Source organism: Malania oleifera, chromosome 11, assembly GCF_029873635.1.
Source record: "Malania oleifera isolate guangnan ecotype guangnan chromosome 11, ASM2987363v1, whole genome shotgun sequence".
In the NCBI taxonomy this organism is placed as follows: Eukaryota; Viridiplantae; Streptophyta; class Magnoliopsida; order Santalales; family Ximeniaceae; genus Malania; species Malania oleifera.
This window is the reverse complement of record NC_080427.1, coordinates 59,581,817-59,594,491: the sequence shown is the minus strand read 5'-3', so window position 1 is coordinate 59,594,491 and position 12,675 is coordinate 59,581,817. Positions and strand designations below refer to the sequence as shown.

General features: G+C 35.0%; 1 protein-coding gene across 1 annotated transcript; it reads right to left on the bottom strand.

Annotated features, from left to right (window-relative positions):
- Window positions 1–345: 345 nt before the first annotated feature.
- LOC131168196 (alpha-dioxygenase PIOX-like) lies at window positions 346–4,398 on the bottom strand. Its single transcript, XM_058127481.1, has 10 exons — window positions 4,276–4,398; window positions 3,673–3,939; window positions 3,194–3,343; window positions 2,828–2,961; window positions 2,360–2,573; window positions 2,134–2,279; window positions 1,546–1,776; window positions 1,245–1,447; window positions 681–924; window positions 346–571 (listed from the first exon to the last, which is right to left on the bottom strand). Exons 1-10 carry the CDS (start codon window positions 4,396–4,398, stop codon window positions 346–348), a joined length of 1,938 nt encoding a protein of 645 aa, XP_057983464.1.
- Between the last annotated feature and the right edge of the window lie 8,277 nt (window positions 4,399–12,675).

Below are 12,675 nucleotides of genomic sequence, written 5' to 3'. Positions count from 1 at the left end.
AGGTCCTTACTCAATTCAGATCAATAAGCTTATGCAATGTGTATATGTATTAGCTGATTTGTTATTAGCTATATGTGTGGCATGTGTATATGTGTATGTGTGCGAAGCATTTGACCTTCAATAAAACAACATAATGACTCAAGACTCTTTCCCAAAATTTATGAACACAAACATAATATTAAAAGTATAACAAACTTAGAATTTATTGAACATGTATATACAAACATATATAAGATATTCCAATCAAATATAGCATAACTCCACATTATTTTTCCCTTAATATTTATTTTTTCCCCAAGTGAGCACATGGGCATAGATAAACTTTGAGCTAGCTATCTTCATATATCATTGAGGAACACGAAGATAAATTGGGATGGGATTGCGTGAGGTTGGAGGTGAGTCCCAAACAGAGAAGGCACTACTGGAATTCATCCATTTCTCAGTCATATCTGGGTAATGCCGATTCAACACGTCCTTCAAGCTCTCCGTTGTATTAACCCACTCAAACCCCTTCTTCGTGTACGTCTCCTCATTGTAGTTGCCTGTGAAGAACCTATCTGCTTCCAGCCTCCTGCATATTTCATCCATCCCTTCCATTTTAAAACTAGTTTTTGTTTTTGACAAATGTTTGAATTTAGAATTTGAAGCTTGAGTACTTGTGTAGCTTTTTACTACTTTACCTGGATGCCATGATGAGGAAAATGTAGAAGGCAGTCTCGCTAATGGCAAATCCTTTAATCTTCTTCTCTGCCATCATACCTACCAATAGATCAAGCTTCTCTACATCGTCACCATACACATCGCGGAGTGTTTCGATAGCCTCGTTGTCATCCGTCAGGTCCTCCCATTTGGAGATGGGGATCATTAGCATGCCCCTTCGGAACTCGTTGTACCTTGCTACTTTCCTCTCCCTATCCCTATAGACTGCACCCACTCCATCCATGGTTAACTAATCAAGTTTATGAAGCTTCAAATGCTATGATAATTGAGTTCTAATTAGTAAATTAAATAAAGAAAACTGATTGAAGTCTAAAAAAAAATGTTTTGAGGTGGTATTTTGACAAATAGAAATGTAGGTATGTATGAGTGTGGGACCCATACCCTATGTGTGGTTGGTCAAGATGCCACTTGAAATGCATTTCTTAATAGGGATCACCAGCTATATATCAAGATACCATCTTGATACATTTATCAGAATATTGAATACTATTATTAGACAAATAGTCAAGATTGACCGAAATTACCTTCAAGAGCAGGTAGATCAACGTGATCAGATCGATCAGTGCCATCAACATTTTGTGGAACAAGGTCCCTCATCCACATAGGATAATTCCAAAGCTCGAGGGCCCCACAGGCTTGGTGGCCCATTGAGACCATTTGCTTTGTGAATCCAATTTCTGAGAGGGCTCTCTCTCCTTTATGGCCAATTAGATTTGGCATGGGAACCCTACATTCATTTGTATAAAGCCATTTATCAATATTTTACTTTCTTAGCCTTGACACAATTAGAATGATCAGATTATATGAATGAAAGAGCAGTTTTACTCTTCAATTAATGGTAGAGATTTGTTGGGACCCAGGGAAGCAGAGATGTCCCTAAGGAGAAGATCATTCGGTAGGAGTGAGTGCATCCTATAAACAGAGACAAACTCCTCCGTCAACGAATATGGGACACCATGATTTTGGGGCTTCTTCATGCCCACCAAACCTCCAAGCAAGTATCCTCCCCCTACGTGCCCAAATGTGTCCTTAAATTTCTTTCCAAGCAGCCCATACCTAGGAAAAAAAATTTTAATCAATTATAGTAAGCTTGAAATTCAAACCAAACTTAATCACAGAGCCCTAAGATGCGGAACACCATAGAAAAAACATTATTGAGTATCCAATTTGAGATCAAATCTGCTATGCATTTTTCATTTTCCAAAGTTCTCATATTACTTTCCCTAAATTTTAATTCTTAAAGTTTTATATTTACGCTAGGATAATTTTCTATCAGGAATTTCATCAAAATTAAAATTAAAATTTTGAGTGAAGTAAGTACAGTTCATTCAAACTTTAGTGAGTCGTGAGGTAGTTTACCCTGTTAGCTTAGAGAGGTGTTTGGTTTATGAGAAAATTAAGGTGGGGACGTACCAATTGGCGCGCATCCCTGCGAGTAAAGTATCAGTTTTGAGAAGCTCCACAGTCCAGTCGATGGTGTGAATCTTGGCAATCACAGCAGAGGTCACTAGCCTTGCATGGCGATACAACTCCTCATCCTTCATCTCTGGATATTCCTTCTATAAAATTTGACAGACAAAATTAATACAGAGAGAGGGAGAGAGAGAGAGAGAGAGAGAGAGAGAGAGGTTTAGATTACATGGAGGGCATCACAGACAGCATTGTGTTCCAAGACGAAGAGGGCCTGCAGCGCGGAGACACCAGCCCAGCTGTTGCGGACGTCTCCAGAGAGAGCAACGCCATCTTGGTCATGGAGGAGAAGCCCATCTTTGGATATCTTTAGCTTCCCATCCTTAAAGCTCCTCACTTTCTGCAATCTCTCCCTATCGCTTCCATATATCACACTTCCATCCCTTCACAGTAAGTACCCCATGCATGTATTATTATTACAACTTGATATATACGAGCTCAAATGTTACTTAATGTGCAGGGGGTCAAAATTTGATAGGTAAAATGTAACAAAATTTTTTACTGAATTTCAACTAAATTTACCCAAATTTAATACAAGAAATATATGATTTCAAATGCGAATTCAGTGTACAAAGTATATATAAAATTAATCGACAAAGATAATAATGTTTAAAAATTAATGGGAATTGGATCATACCACCAAGGTGTTCGAATATTCAAGGTGCCGGTTTTAATGTCATAAAAGCCCGTCGGAACTTCCTTTGTCTTGTAAAACTTGAAAGACTTCAGAGGGCATTCGTTTGCTACTTCTCTAGGTGCACTCAACTCCATCTACGCATGGGCAATACAGCACGCCTTAAATATTATTTATAGAATCAATCTTTTTATACATAACATGCACGGACAGTAACTAGCATTTCAAAAAAATTATCCTGGGCCGTCTGGGATATTCACAGTATATGCATATCTCCTAGTTAATTATACTTAATTGGCAAGAAATTTGAAGAGCTACATGTGAAAATTAACAAGTAATTAAGTGGTAAAGAATGGATATGATTAAAACCTGTTTGGTGTCTTCCAAGTGGTCGATCCAATCATGGATCATGAACTGAATCCAAGAAGCCGCGATCATGTTGAATTGCTTTCCTGTGTCTATCATTTTCCTCCTTGCCAGCAGCTTTGTTGCTACTACTACTGGGTCTGGCTTCAGTACCTGCAAATCAATCCATCAATTAACTAATCCCTTCATTCAAATAAATTGGTTTTCTTAAACTAATATTGAACAATCTTTAATGTTTCTCTGGGCGGCATAAATATTAGAAAATGTTGGTATATATATAAAATTTATTATGATACAATAAATAGATTTTAATATTTTTTCTCAAAAAGAAGAGCTACCTGCTCCTTTTTTTAATGGTAATAGTGGTCCAAGCTATGTAATAGCTCCCTCTTAATTCTTACCTATGTATTAGAATTCTATTTGAATCTTGACTAAAAGATGTAGACACTGTTATTATGCACAAAAAAATATTAATTACGTACCTTGTCTTTTTGATCAACAGGAGGAACATTTCGACCAAAGAAAGTCCCTTCGCTACCGGCACCTTCATTGAAAGGGTCATTATATTTTCCATCATCGGTTCTGTATGGATAATCCGCCGGATTAAATCGGACACCAGATGGAGTTTTTCCAACGTTAATTAAGTTGTACTCTTGGTGAAGATGACGTCGTATTGCTAAATAAATTAGTCCTAAGAACACCGGTAGTCGATGCCATGCGATTCCAAACTTGTCTAGTGAGTGCACGATCTGCGTACACACAAAATATACACATGCATGAAAAAACAACCAAAGAAATATTTAACGAAAAATATAAGATGTGTGTGTGCGCGGGTGTGTGTGTCCCAACCCATCTTTTCAGGTCAAACTATTTCATCAAGTGACAAGCCTTGATGACAAAGGTCTAAACCCCTATTAATCATTGATGATGAGATTTGCACTCCTACTAACCATTAGCAGGTACTATCTTTGTATTTACTATAAAGCAGTTCATAAGATAAAACTAGAAAAATAATAAGAATTAATCTTTATAAATTAAGAGAAAATTATGCATGAAGTCAAATATTTTGGTTTAGGAGATCTTACAAGAAAAAGAAATCGATCAAATAGGGTCATTCTCTCAACAAGTTGGTGGAAGTCTGGATGGATGAAATGGTGAAGTGTTTTGATGAAGAGAGCTTTGAATGGTGCCATTATCAAAGATGACATATCTACAATCAATATCGGTCGATCGCTCAAAAGCTTTTGATCTTCGGCTAGAATTTATTTAGAGGCTAGCTGGAGAAGAAGGATGTATGTATATTAACAATCAGAAAGTGCATGAAGTGAATCACAACATGCCTAGCTATACGTGTATATATATACATAGAAGATGGAGCAGGGAGCATTTCATAGGAATAGATACACACGTGAAAGTTGATTTTTATGAAGGGAAATAAAAAATAAAAAATAAAAACTGGTCGTGGGTTGCGCCCAGCCAGCTGAGATCAGCTCTTTAAGTAAGAGGATAATTTATCTTTTGAATTTTTCAAAGATGAAGAACAGACATGATTACTTAAAAATATTTAGTCTTACATTTGGGAGTGACTTTGGATTTAGATTTGTACAAGGTTTAAAAAAGAAATAATAAAAAATTGTACCAATTGAATTGTATTCAAATCCATCAAAATCTAGAATTAAGACCCTAAATATAGTATAACGTTGCGTTGAAGCGTAAGATATTAGGTCTGGATTTGAATTTGGATGAATTTAAATAAATTTCTATACAAATTTATATTATATTCCATTTAAATTTAGAATAAATTCAAATCTAATACTTCTCAAAACTTAGGCTATGTAAATAAAGATTGGATTTGGTAGATGAATTTTTAGCAAATTGAATAGTTCGTCAAAGGACTTTTATTCGTCTGTATATAAAACCATTTAGCGGTGAGGTCTAAAATTAATTAGATTTGGAGGAAATTTTGTGGTTAATATTGCGCATCACTTGATCAATTTCTAAAAGTATGAGTTCTGAATTAAATCTTTGAAGATTAGTTTTAAATTATATACAAGATTATGACAATTAAATTATTCAGAAGAATCAATGTTTCCTAGGTGGGCTTCTGGATCAATTAAATCTAACTTAATAAATTAAATCCTAGGCTATGGTTGATGGTTTTTTGATTATTTTCATTTTCAATGGGCTTGACTTTTCCAACCTCAAAAAATAAAGAAGAGAGAAATAATTATGGACTTTTCATTGTGGATCCATGCGTGAACCAAAGATATGTATGAAAGAAGACAAACCCAAACAACCCCAAATATATTCAAGGACGCCAAAACCTAATCCTTTAATATAATTTTGCTGATCAACAACAGCAACCATACATATGCTTTCGTTAATTACTTACTCATTGACTCTTTTTTAGTTTATATGGACTACATTATTACCTACTCCTTTTCTATTTAATTTTGTTTTAGTTTTTACCAACTCTTTTATTTTGCGTGTATAAGCTAATGATTTCCGAAAAGCTCACATTTAGAGCAATCCTTCTCAACATACACTAATTAAAACGATAATCATCATTCATTTCGTAAGTTAATTCACTACTTCTTTTCTTAATACATATTTTATTATTGCTACTCCATATATATAACCCGCTCTTTTATTTTATATGTTAACAATTGTACACCAATGTCATGGCTTCCTTCCTGAAAAGCATATATTTAGAGTATTTTTGGATGATAGTGGTCCAATTAAGATGGGGTCCACATCATCTAAGGATATGTTTTAATTTACATAGACCTATCTAGTATTTTCATTTTAAAAAAAAGGAAATTAAATTTTTTGTGCACATGTGACGTCTCAAAGGGTCAACTCTGAAAAAAGGGAGCACAAATATCTGAATCACCTCAACTGAGTGGCAGGTTCGATATTATGTGAACCCAGTTTAAATTATGGAATTGAGAAATATGTTATTTGTGAGTCAATGGAGTCGCCACTAACATTTTTTATCTTACATGCGTTAGAACACTGACTAAATATGTGACTTGTTTATTGGTCTCTAAGCTACACTTAGGTCCAAGGAAACCAGTAGTCATGGTCTGCATTACTAAGTTGGATTCAAGAGTATGGTTATATGCAAAGGGAAGGTATTAGTACCCTTTCACATCCATATGATGGACCGTACCTGATTAGCCTTAGATTACCTTCAAATCAACCATTTAAACTCTAATTCTTCGATTTTATTTGATTACCTGATCATCTATCGAGAGGCTTTGCACAAGACAAAATCCTCCTTACCTCCAATTCTCAAAGGTATGCAAAGGCATAACTCTCAAAACCAGAGAAAGGTTCCTTATGGTTTTATTTATTTATTAGCATACAAGCATAGCATAGATAAAAGAGATTAACAAATAAAACATAATTACATGAAACAATATATATAAATATGCTTTGGATTTCATATGCAAACGTTTACACACACACACACGAACAAGGTATGGACTAAAATTTGAAGAGTTTAATAGAATCAATAGCGAGGCGACTCAAAGTGATTTTATTAGATTGTCCGCCCCTCAAAATGTAATTAAGGAACAAATAACTTCAAATTACTAAGCATTCCTCATAAGGGTAGTGCACATAAACACACACACACATGCATAAAAGAAAGGGAAAAAAACATGTTCATGTGACAAGAGAAGCATAGAATGAGCAAGATACACAAAGAAAACTACTAAAAAATGACCAAAACTAAGCAAAAAATGATCCTAAAATTTTCCCAAAAAAATATCTCTATTTTTCAGTATTTGTTTTGCATTTTTAAAGTTTTTTAAAAAAAATTTTCTCAAATTTTCTTTATTTTTGTGATTTTATAAATTCTATTTTTTTCACGTTCTTTGAGTTAGAAAATACTCAAAGAATTTTTCTAGATTTTAGAAAATTCCCAAAGAATTTTTCTAGATTTGTACAATCTGAAACTTTGCAATTTGATTTTATCACAGAATCTCTTCAACTATGCAATGAACCCTTTCTAACCATTCTAGAGCACTCATTCAATTACATAACTAAGGCAATCCATTCATTAGAATAAGAAAGAATTAGGGTATGGAGTACTTACCTCTTACACCTTTTAACTCCTCCCTTTAATTCTTCTTCACTGCCTTGCCCTACAAAGGATTTTTCTATTTTCCTTTGAACACTACACATTCTCTTCCTAAAATGAAAAAAAAAAAAAAAACAAAACCCTTGTCTTGATTCTTCACTGATTCCTTTTCACTCTTCTTTGAATGTCTTCTATGCTTGCTGTTACTATATATCTTCCTTACTCTAAATGTACTTAAAATTTCCCTGAATTTCTCCCAACCAAGCTTTCTTCACTGTATGGATAATTTTTGCCCCCAAAAGTCCCTTGAATTTTAAACTCAACCCCTGTTTACAGGCATGGAACTAGCTCCTTGGAAAATGTAAAGCACAATAGGTCATGGGAACTAGTGATGTGGGAACTATGATCTCGGGAAAGGGTATGGCATGGCTTCTATTTAATTGAAGCCCCCCCTCCCCAATTGGACCTTTGATTGCCCTCAACCCAAATTAGGTTTTTTTCTTCTTCTTCTTCTTCTTTTTTTTTAAGAAAAGCCCACAAAGGGCCTTAATTTCTAAAAATCAGCCATTTGGTGGGCTTCCAATTCAAAATAAGGCCCACAGTGGGCCTTAAATCACTAAAAACCCGAAATTGCAATGAAGCAATGGGCTCAAACCACCACATAAATTAGAAATAAAAATAATTAATCTTATATTTAGGAAGGACTTTGGATTTTGATTTGTGCAAATTTAAACAAGAAATAATACAAAATTGTACGTATTGAATTTTATCGAAATCCATCCAAATTTAAATTTAAGACTTGAAATACATGATTTTAAATGCAATGTAACGCTGCGTTTAAGCATAGGATGTTTGATTTGAATTTAGATAAATTTCAATACAAATTTATATTATACTTCATTCAAATTTAGGATAAATTCAAATCTAATACCTCCCCAAACCTAAGCTATGTAAATAAAGATTGGATTTGACGAATGAATTTTTAGTAGAGTGGGTGTGGGGGCTGAAGATTGAATAGTGAGAAATTATGAGTATAAATGGAACTAACGCCTTTTAAAGTCATAGGAGTGCCATCAGCGGTTAGCACAAAATTTAAAGAAAATGATGGATGTATAGACAAAAATGAAGAAAAGTTAGGAGACATATGATGAGATGCACCATAATCAAAAACCCACAAAGAAGAGGATATACCTAAGGGAGTAGACGATGATAAACTTACTATAGATGATGTAGACATGGCATATGGTTGTGAAGTAAGAAACTACTAGAACTGTTCTGTAAGGGAACTCATGCGAGGATCAAATAAGGAATCATTCTCTGAGTTATCCGATGAAGCGGCAACAGATGCTATATTAGATTGGTGCCCTCTCGGTCGCCACTGCTAGGGCATTGGACCTCCTGAACGCTAAGATGGCTTTCCTCCATTACGCCACAGTTGTGAAGTTATTATTCAACAATTTTGGACACTGAGCTTTCTAATGTCCCTTCTCTTTATTGAAGTTGCACTTATTGTTGGGGCAAGGCAAAAATCGATTTTAACTTAAGGAAGGTGCTTTAGGAGGACTAGCCAAAACGAATGCAAATAGGGGATATGTTCCCTTTCCAGTCAGAGATTTGAGACGAGTCTCCTATGCCAACAACTGACTAACCAATGAATCAACTAAAGGCAATGGAACACAATGTAAAATCGATCCACGAATTCGCTCGAAATCATCATGAAGAGCCATCAAAATTTGGACCAATTGTTGCTCTTTCCTACAAACAATATATGGAACAAACTTCTATAATTTCACGGATTTTGTGAGAATCAATTGATCCCAAAGATTAGTCATAGCCAAATAAAAAATCTTGAACACAGTCATATCCTTTTGTTCAAGTCCTCAAATATCCATCTCTAATTGATACTGAACATTAAAGTTAGACCAAACATACAATCTTGCCAGCCAAATGGTCCCAAACCTCTTTAGCAGATTCATATTTCGGCAATTGAATCCCAATGTGACTATCAAAAGAATTGTTGATCCTAGTAATAACTTTAGAGTTATGAGTATCCCACATATCCATAAGTCCTCATATTTATCAACCCCCTCCACAAGTTTCGAGCCAGACCCAAGACATAACTCCACATCTTCTTATCCTTTAAGGAATTTCGCATCAAATAACTCTAACAAGAATAATTTGTACCATCCAACCGCACACTAATAGATTGTAGAGAATCATCATGTTTAGTACTAGCTAGCCATGATGATCAACAACAAATATACCCAAGATATAAGAGACAAATTAATCTGAGAGTGGCAAGAGAGAAACCAAACCTGTCAATACCGAGCCAAGCAAGAATCCAACGAATCACGAGTCAAACTCAAACCAAAAGCATACCATGTCCAAATTCGCCAATAGCCGAAATCTGCTAGAAAATCAAAATCGAACCGTACGGACACAAAAATTAAAATAAAATAAAATTTTGGCCTTCGCCCCGAACCCCAAGCAAGGGTGTGCTATCCCTCGTTACCCCTAACCAACTCACCGCGAAGTCGATGGACAAGAAGCAAAATTTTGCTCTAATACCATGATAAAATAAAAAATGAGCAAAAGATTGAGAAAAGAAAAACTTTCATTGAATCATTAGGATTTTATAAGAGATAAAAATGACTTATATGGCCTATAAAAATAAAAGGAAAAAAAAAAAACTCTTCTACCCAGACGCAAAGAATTCTTATCACTAACACATTGATCTGTCCAAACATACTGCATGGACTCGGCCATATATATATATATATATATATATATATATATATATATATATATGAAAGAAGACAAACCCAAACAACCCCAAATATATTCAAAGACGCCAAACAGAATAGTCGTGTACATGACAAAAGAAGAAAATTAACATGAAGAGAGAGAGAGAGAGAGAGAGAGGTGCTACCGCGTATGCAGGAGAGACAAAGCTAGAAAGGTCGGTAGCCCATTTGCAGATTTTGGAAGAAAAACTGCTTTAGGTGCACAGTGAAGAAGCCATAATTATGAAGGAAGAATGAGACTCCTAAATTCTTTCTGTAAGCTGCACCTACAAACCTGTCTACCACTCATGCATAAAACCTTCTAATTATTTTCGTGATCAATGACAGCAACCGTACTAAATGCATGCAACCAACTCTTTAATTTTGCATGTATACACACGTATAAGCTAATGATTTCCGAAAAGCTCATACTTAGAGCCATCCTTCTCAACATACGCTAATTAAAAAGATAATCATCATTCATTTCACAAGTTAATTACAAACCTGTCTACCACTCATGCATAAAACCTTATAATTATTTTCGTGATCAATGACAGCAACCGTACTAAATGCATGCAACCAACTCTTTAATTTTATGTGTATACACACGTATAAGCTAATGATTTCAGAAAAGCTCATACTTAGAGCCATCCTTCTCAACATACGCTAATTAAAAAGATAATCATCATTCATTTCACAAGTTAATTACAAACCTGTCTACCACTCATGCATAAAACCTTCTAATTATTTTCGTGATCAATGACAGCAACCATACTAAATGCATGCAACCAACTCTTTAATTTTGCGTGTATACACACGTATAAGCTAATGATTTCCGAAAAGCTCATACTTAGAGCCATCCTTCTCAACAAACGCTAATTAAAAAGATAATCATCATTCATTTCACAAGTTAATTACAAACCTGTCTACCACTCATGCATAAAACCTTATAATTATTTTCGTGATCAATGACAGCAACCGTACTAAATGCATGCAACCAACTCTTTAATTTTGCGTGTATACACACGTATAAGCTAATGATTTCCGAAAAGCTCATACTTAGAGCCATCCTTCTCAACATATGCTAATTAAAAAGATAATCATCATTCATTTCACAAGTTCATTCACTACTTTTCTTAATGGATCTTATGCCATATCTTGCTATTACTACTCCTAATATATATATATATATATATATATATATATATATATATATATATATATACTCATCATAATCATCATCACCAACTCTTTTTTATTTTTATTCTTGTTTTCATTTTTAACCTAATCTTTTCTTTTAATATTCTATTAAAAGAGCAAAAATCAAAGGATTGTTAGGACCCTGTGAGCAATAAACAAGCACCAGAAAAATTGAGACACCAGAAATTTACGTGGTTCGGTCTAGATCGATCTACGTCCATGGAGCACACCACAATTTTACTATACAACCGGGAAAATTACAATCTCTCAGACGCAGCTCTCTTCTTTCTTCCTCACTCCTCTCCTTCTTCTCTGTATTTTCTATCTCTCAACAGTTCCTCCATTTATAGATAGCTAGTAATCAATCACAATAAATCAAAATTGAGGAATTTCATTCTTTTACAATTAATGGACGCGTCTCCAGCTTGCAGACCACAGCTCACACATCTCCAGCTTGCAGATCATAGTTCATGCATTTCCTGGCTCCAGCACAACAATCTCCCACTTGGAGACGGAGACGCCTCCTCGACCAGTATTAGTATATGAATAAATGTCGTGCTCAAAATATGTCTTCAAGCATGAAAACCAACTGAAATTGAACACAACTTCAGCTTCTCTGTAGTCACCACCTTAGTTAACATATCTGCCGGATTTCTGTTACCTTGGATTTTTTTCAAGTGTCAACACACCATCCCCTATTAAAGATCTGACAAAGTGATAACACAATCCAATATGTTTAATTTTGGAATGAAATGCGGAGTTCTTTACTAGATGTATCGCACTCTGACTATCACTGTACAAAACATTCCTTTCCTGCTTTAATCCAAGCTCCATTAACAAACCCTGAAGCCAAATCATCTCTTTACTGGCTTCTATCACTACTACGTACTCAGCTTCTGTAGTGGATAGAACAATAATCTTCTATATCTATGACATCCAACTAACAGTTGTTGTACCAACAGTGAATATATTCCTGGTGGTGCTTCTGCAATGATCAATTTCACCTACAAAATCAGCATCTACAAACCCTTGGATTTTCAAATCGCTTTTGTCGAAACATAGGGCCTTATCAATAGTGCCATGTAGATGTCTCAAAATCCACTTTACTGCTTCCCAATGTGTCTTCCCTAGATTTGACATATACCTGCTAACAGCTCCCACTGCTTGGCCAATATCTAGTCTGGTACCAACCATAGCATACATGAGACTTCCAACGATTGAGGTGTATGGTACCTTAGCCATGAAATCTTTTTCTTCATCTATCTGGGGAGACTGATTGTTAGAGAGACGAAAGTGACCTGCCAATGGTGTATTTATAGTTTTGGCGTTGCTCATGTTAAATTTCTGTAAAACACGGCTAATGTACTTTAACTGAGATAACTGAAACATTTCTTGTTGCTTATCTCTAGAGATCC

Bases quoted from the DNA above. Each gene is read 5' to 3' on its own strand.
- LOC131168196 (XM_058127481.1), bottom strand. From the start codon at position 4,398: ATGTCATCTTTGATAATGGCACCATTCAAAGCTCTCTTCATCAAAACA. The intron at 2,280-2,359 runs GTAATCTAAACC...CAAATTTTATAG, and splicing joins CTGTCTGTGATGCCCTCCAT to AAGGAATATCCAGAGATGAA. The intron at 1,448-1,545 runs GTAAAACTGCTC...AAATGAATGTAG, and splicing joins TCTCTACCATTAATTGAAGA to GGTTCCCATGCCAAATCTAA.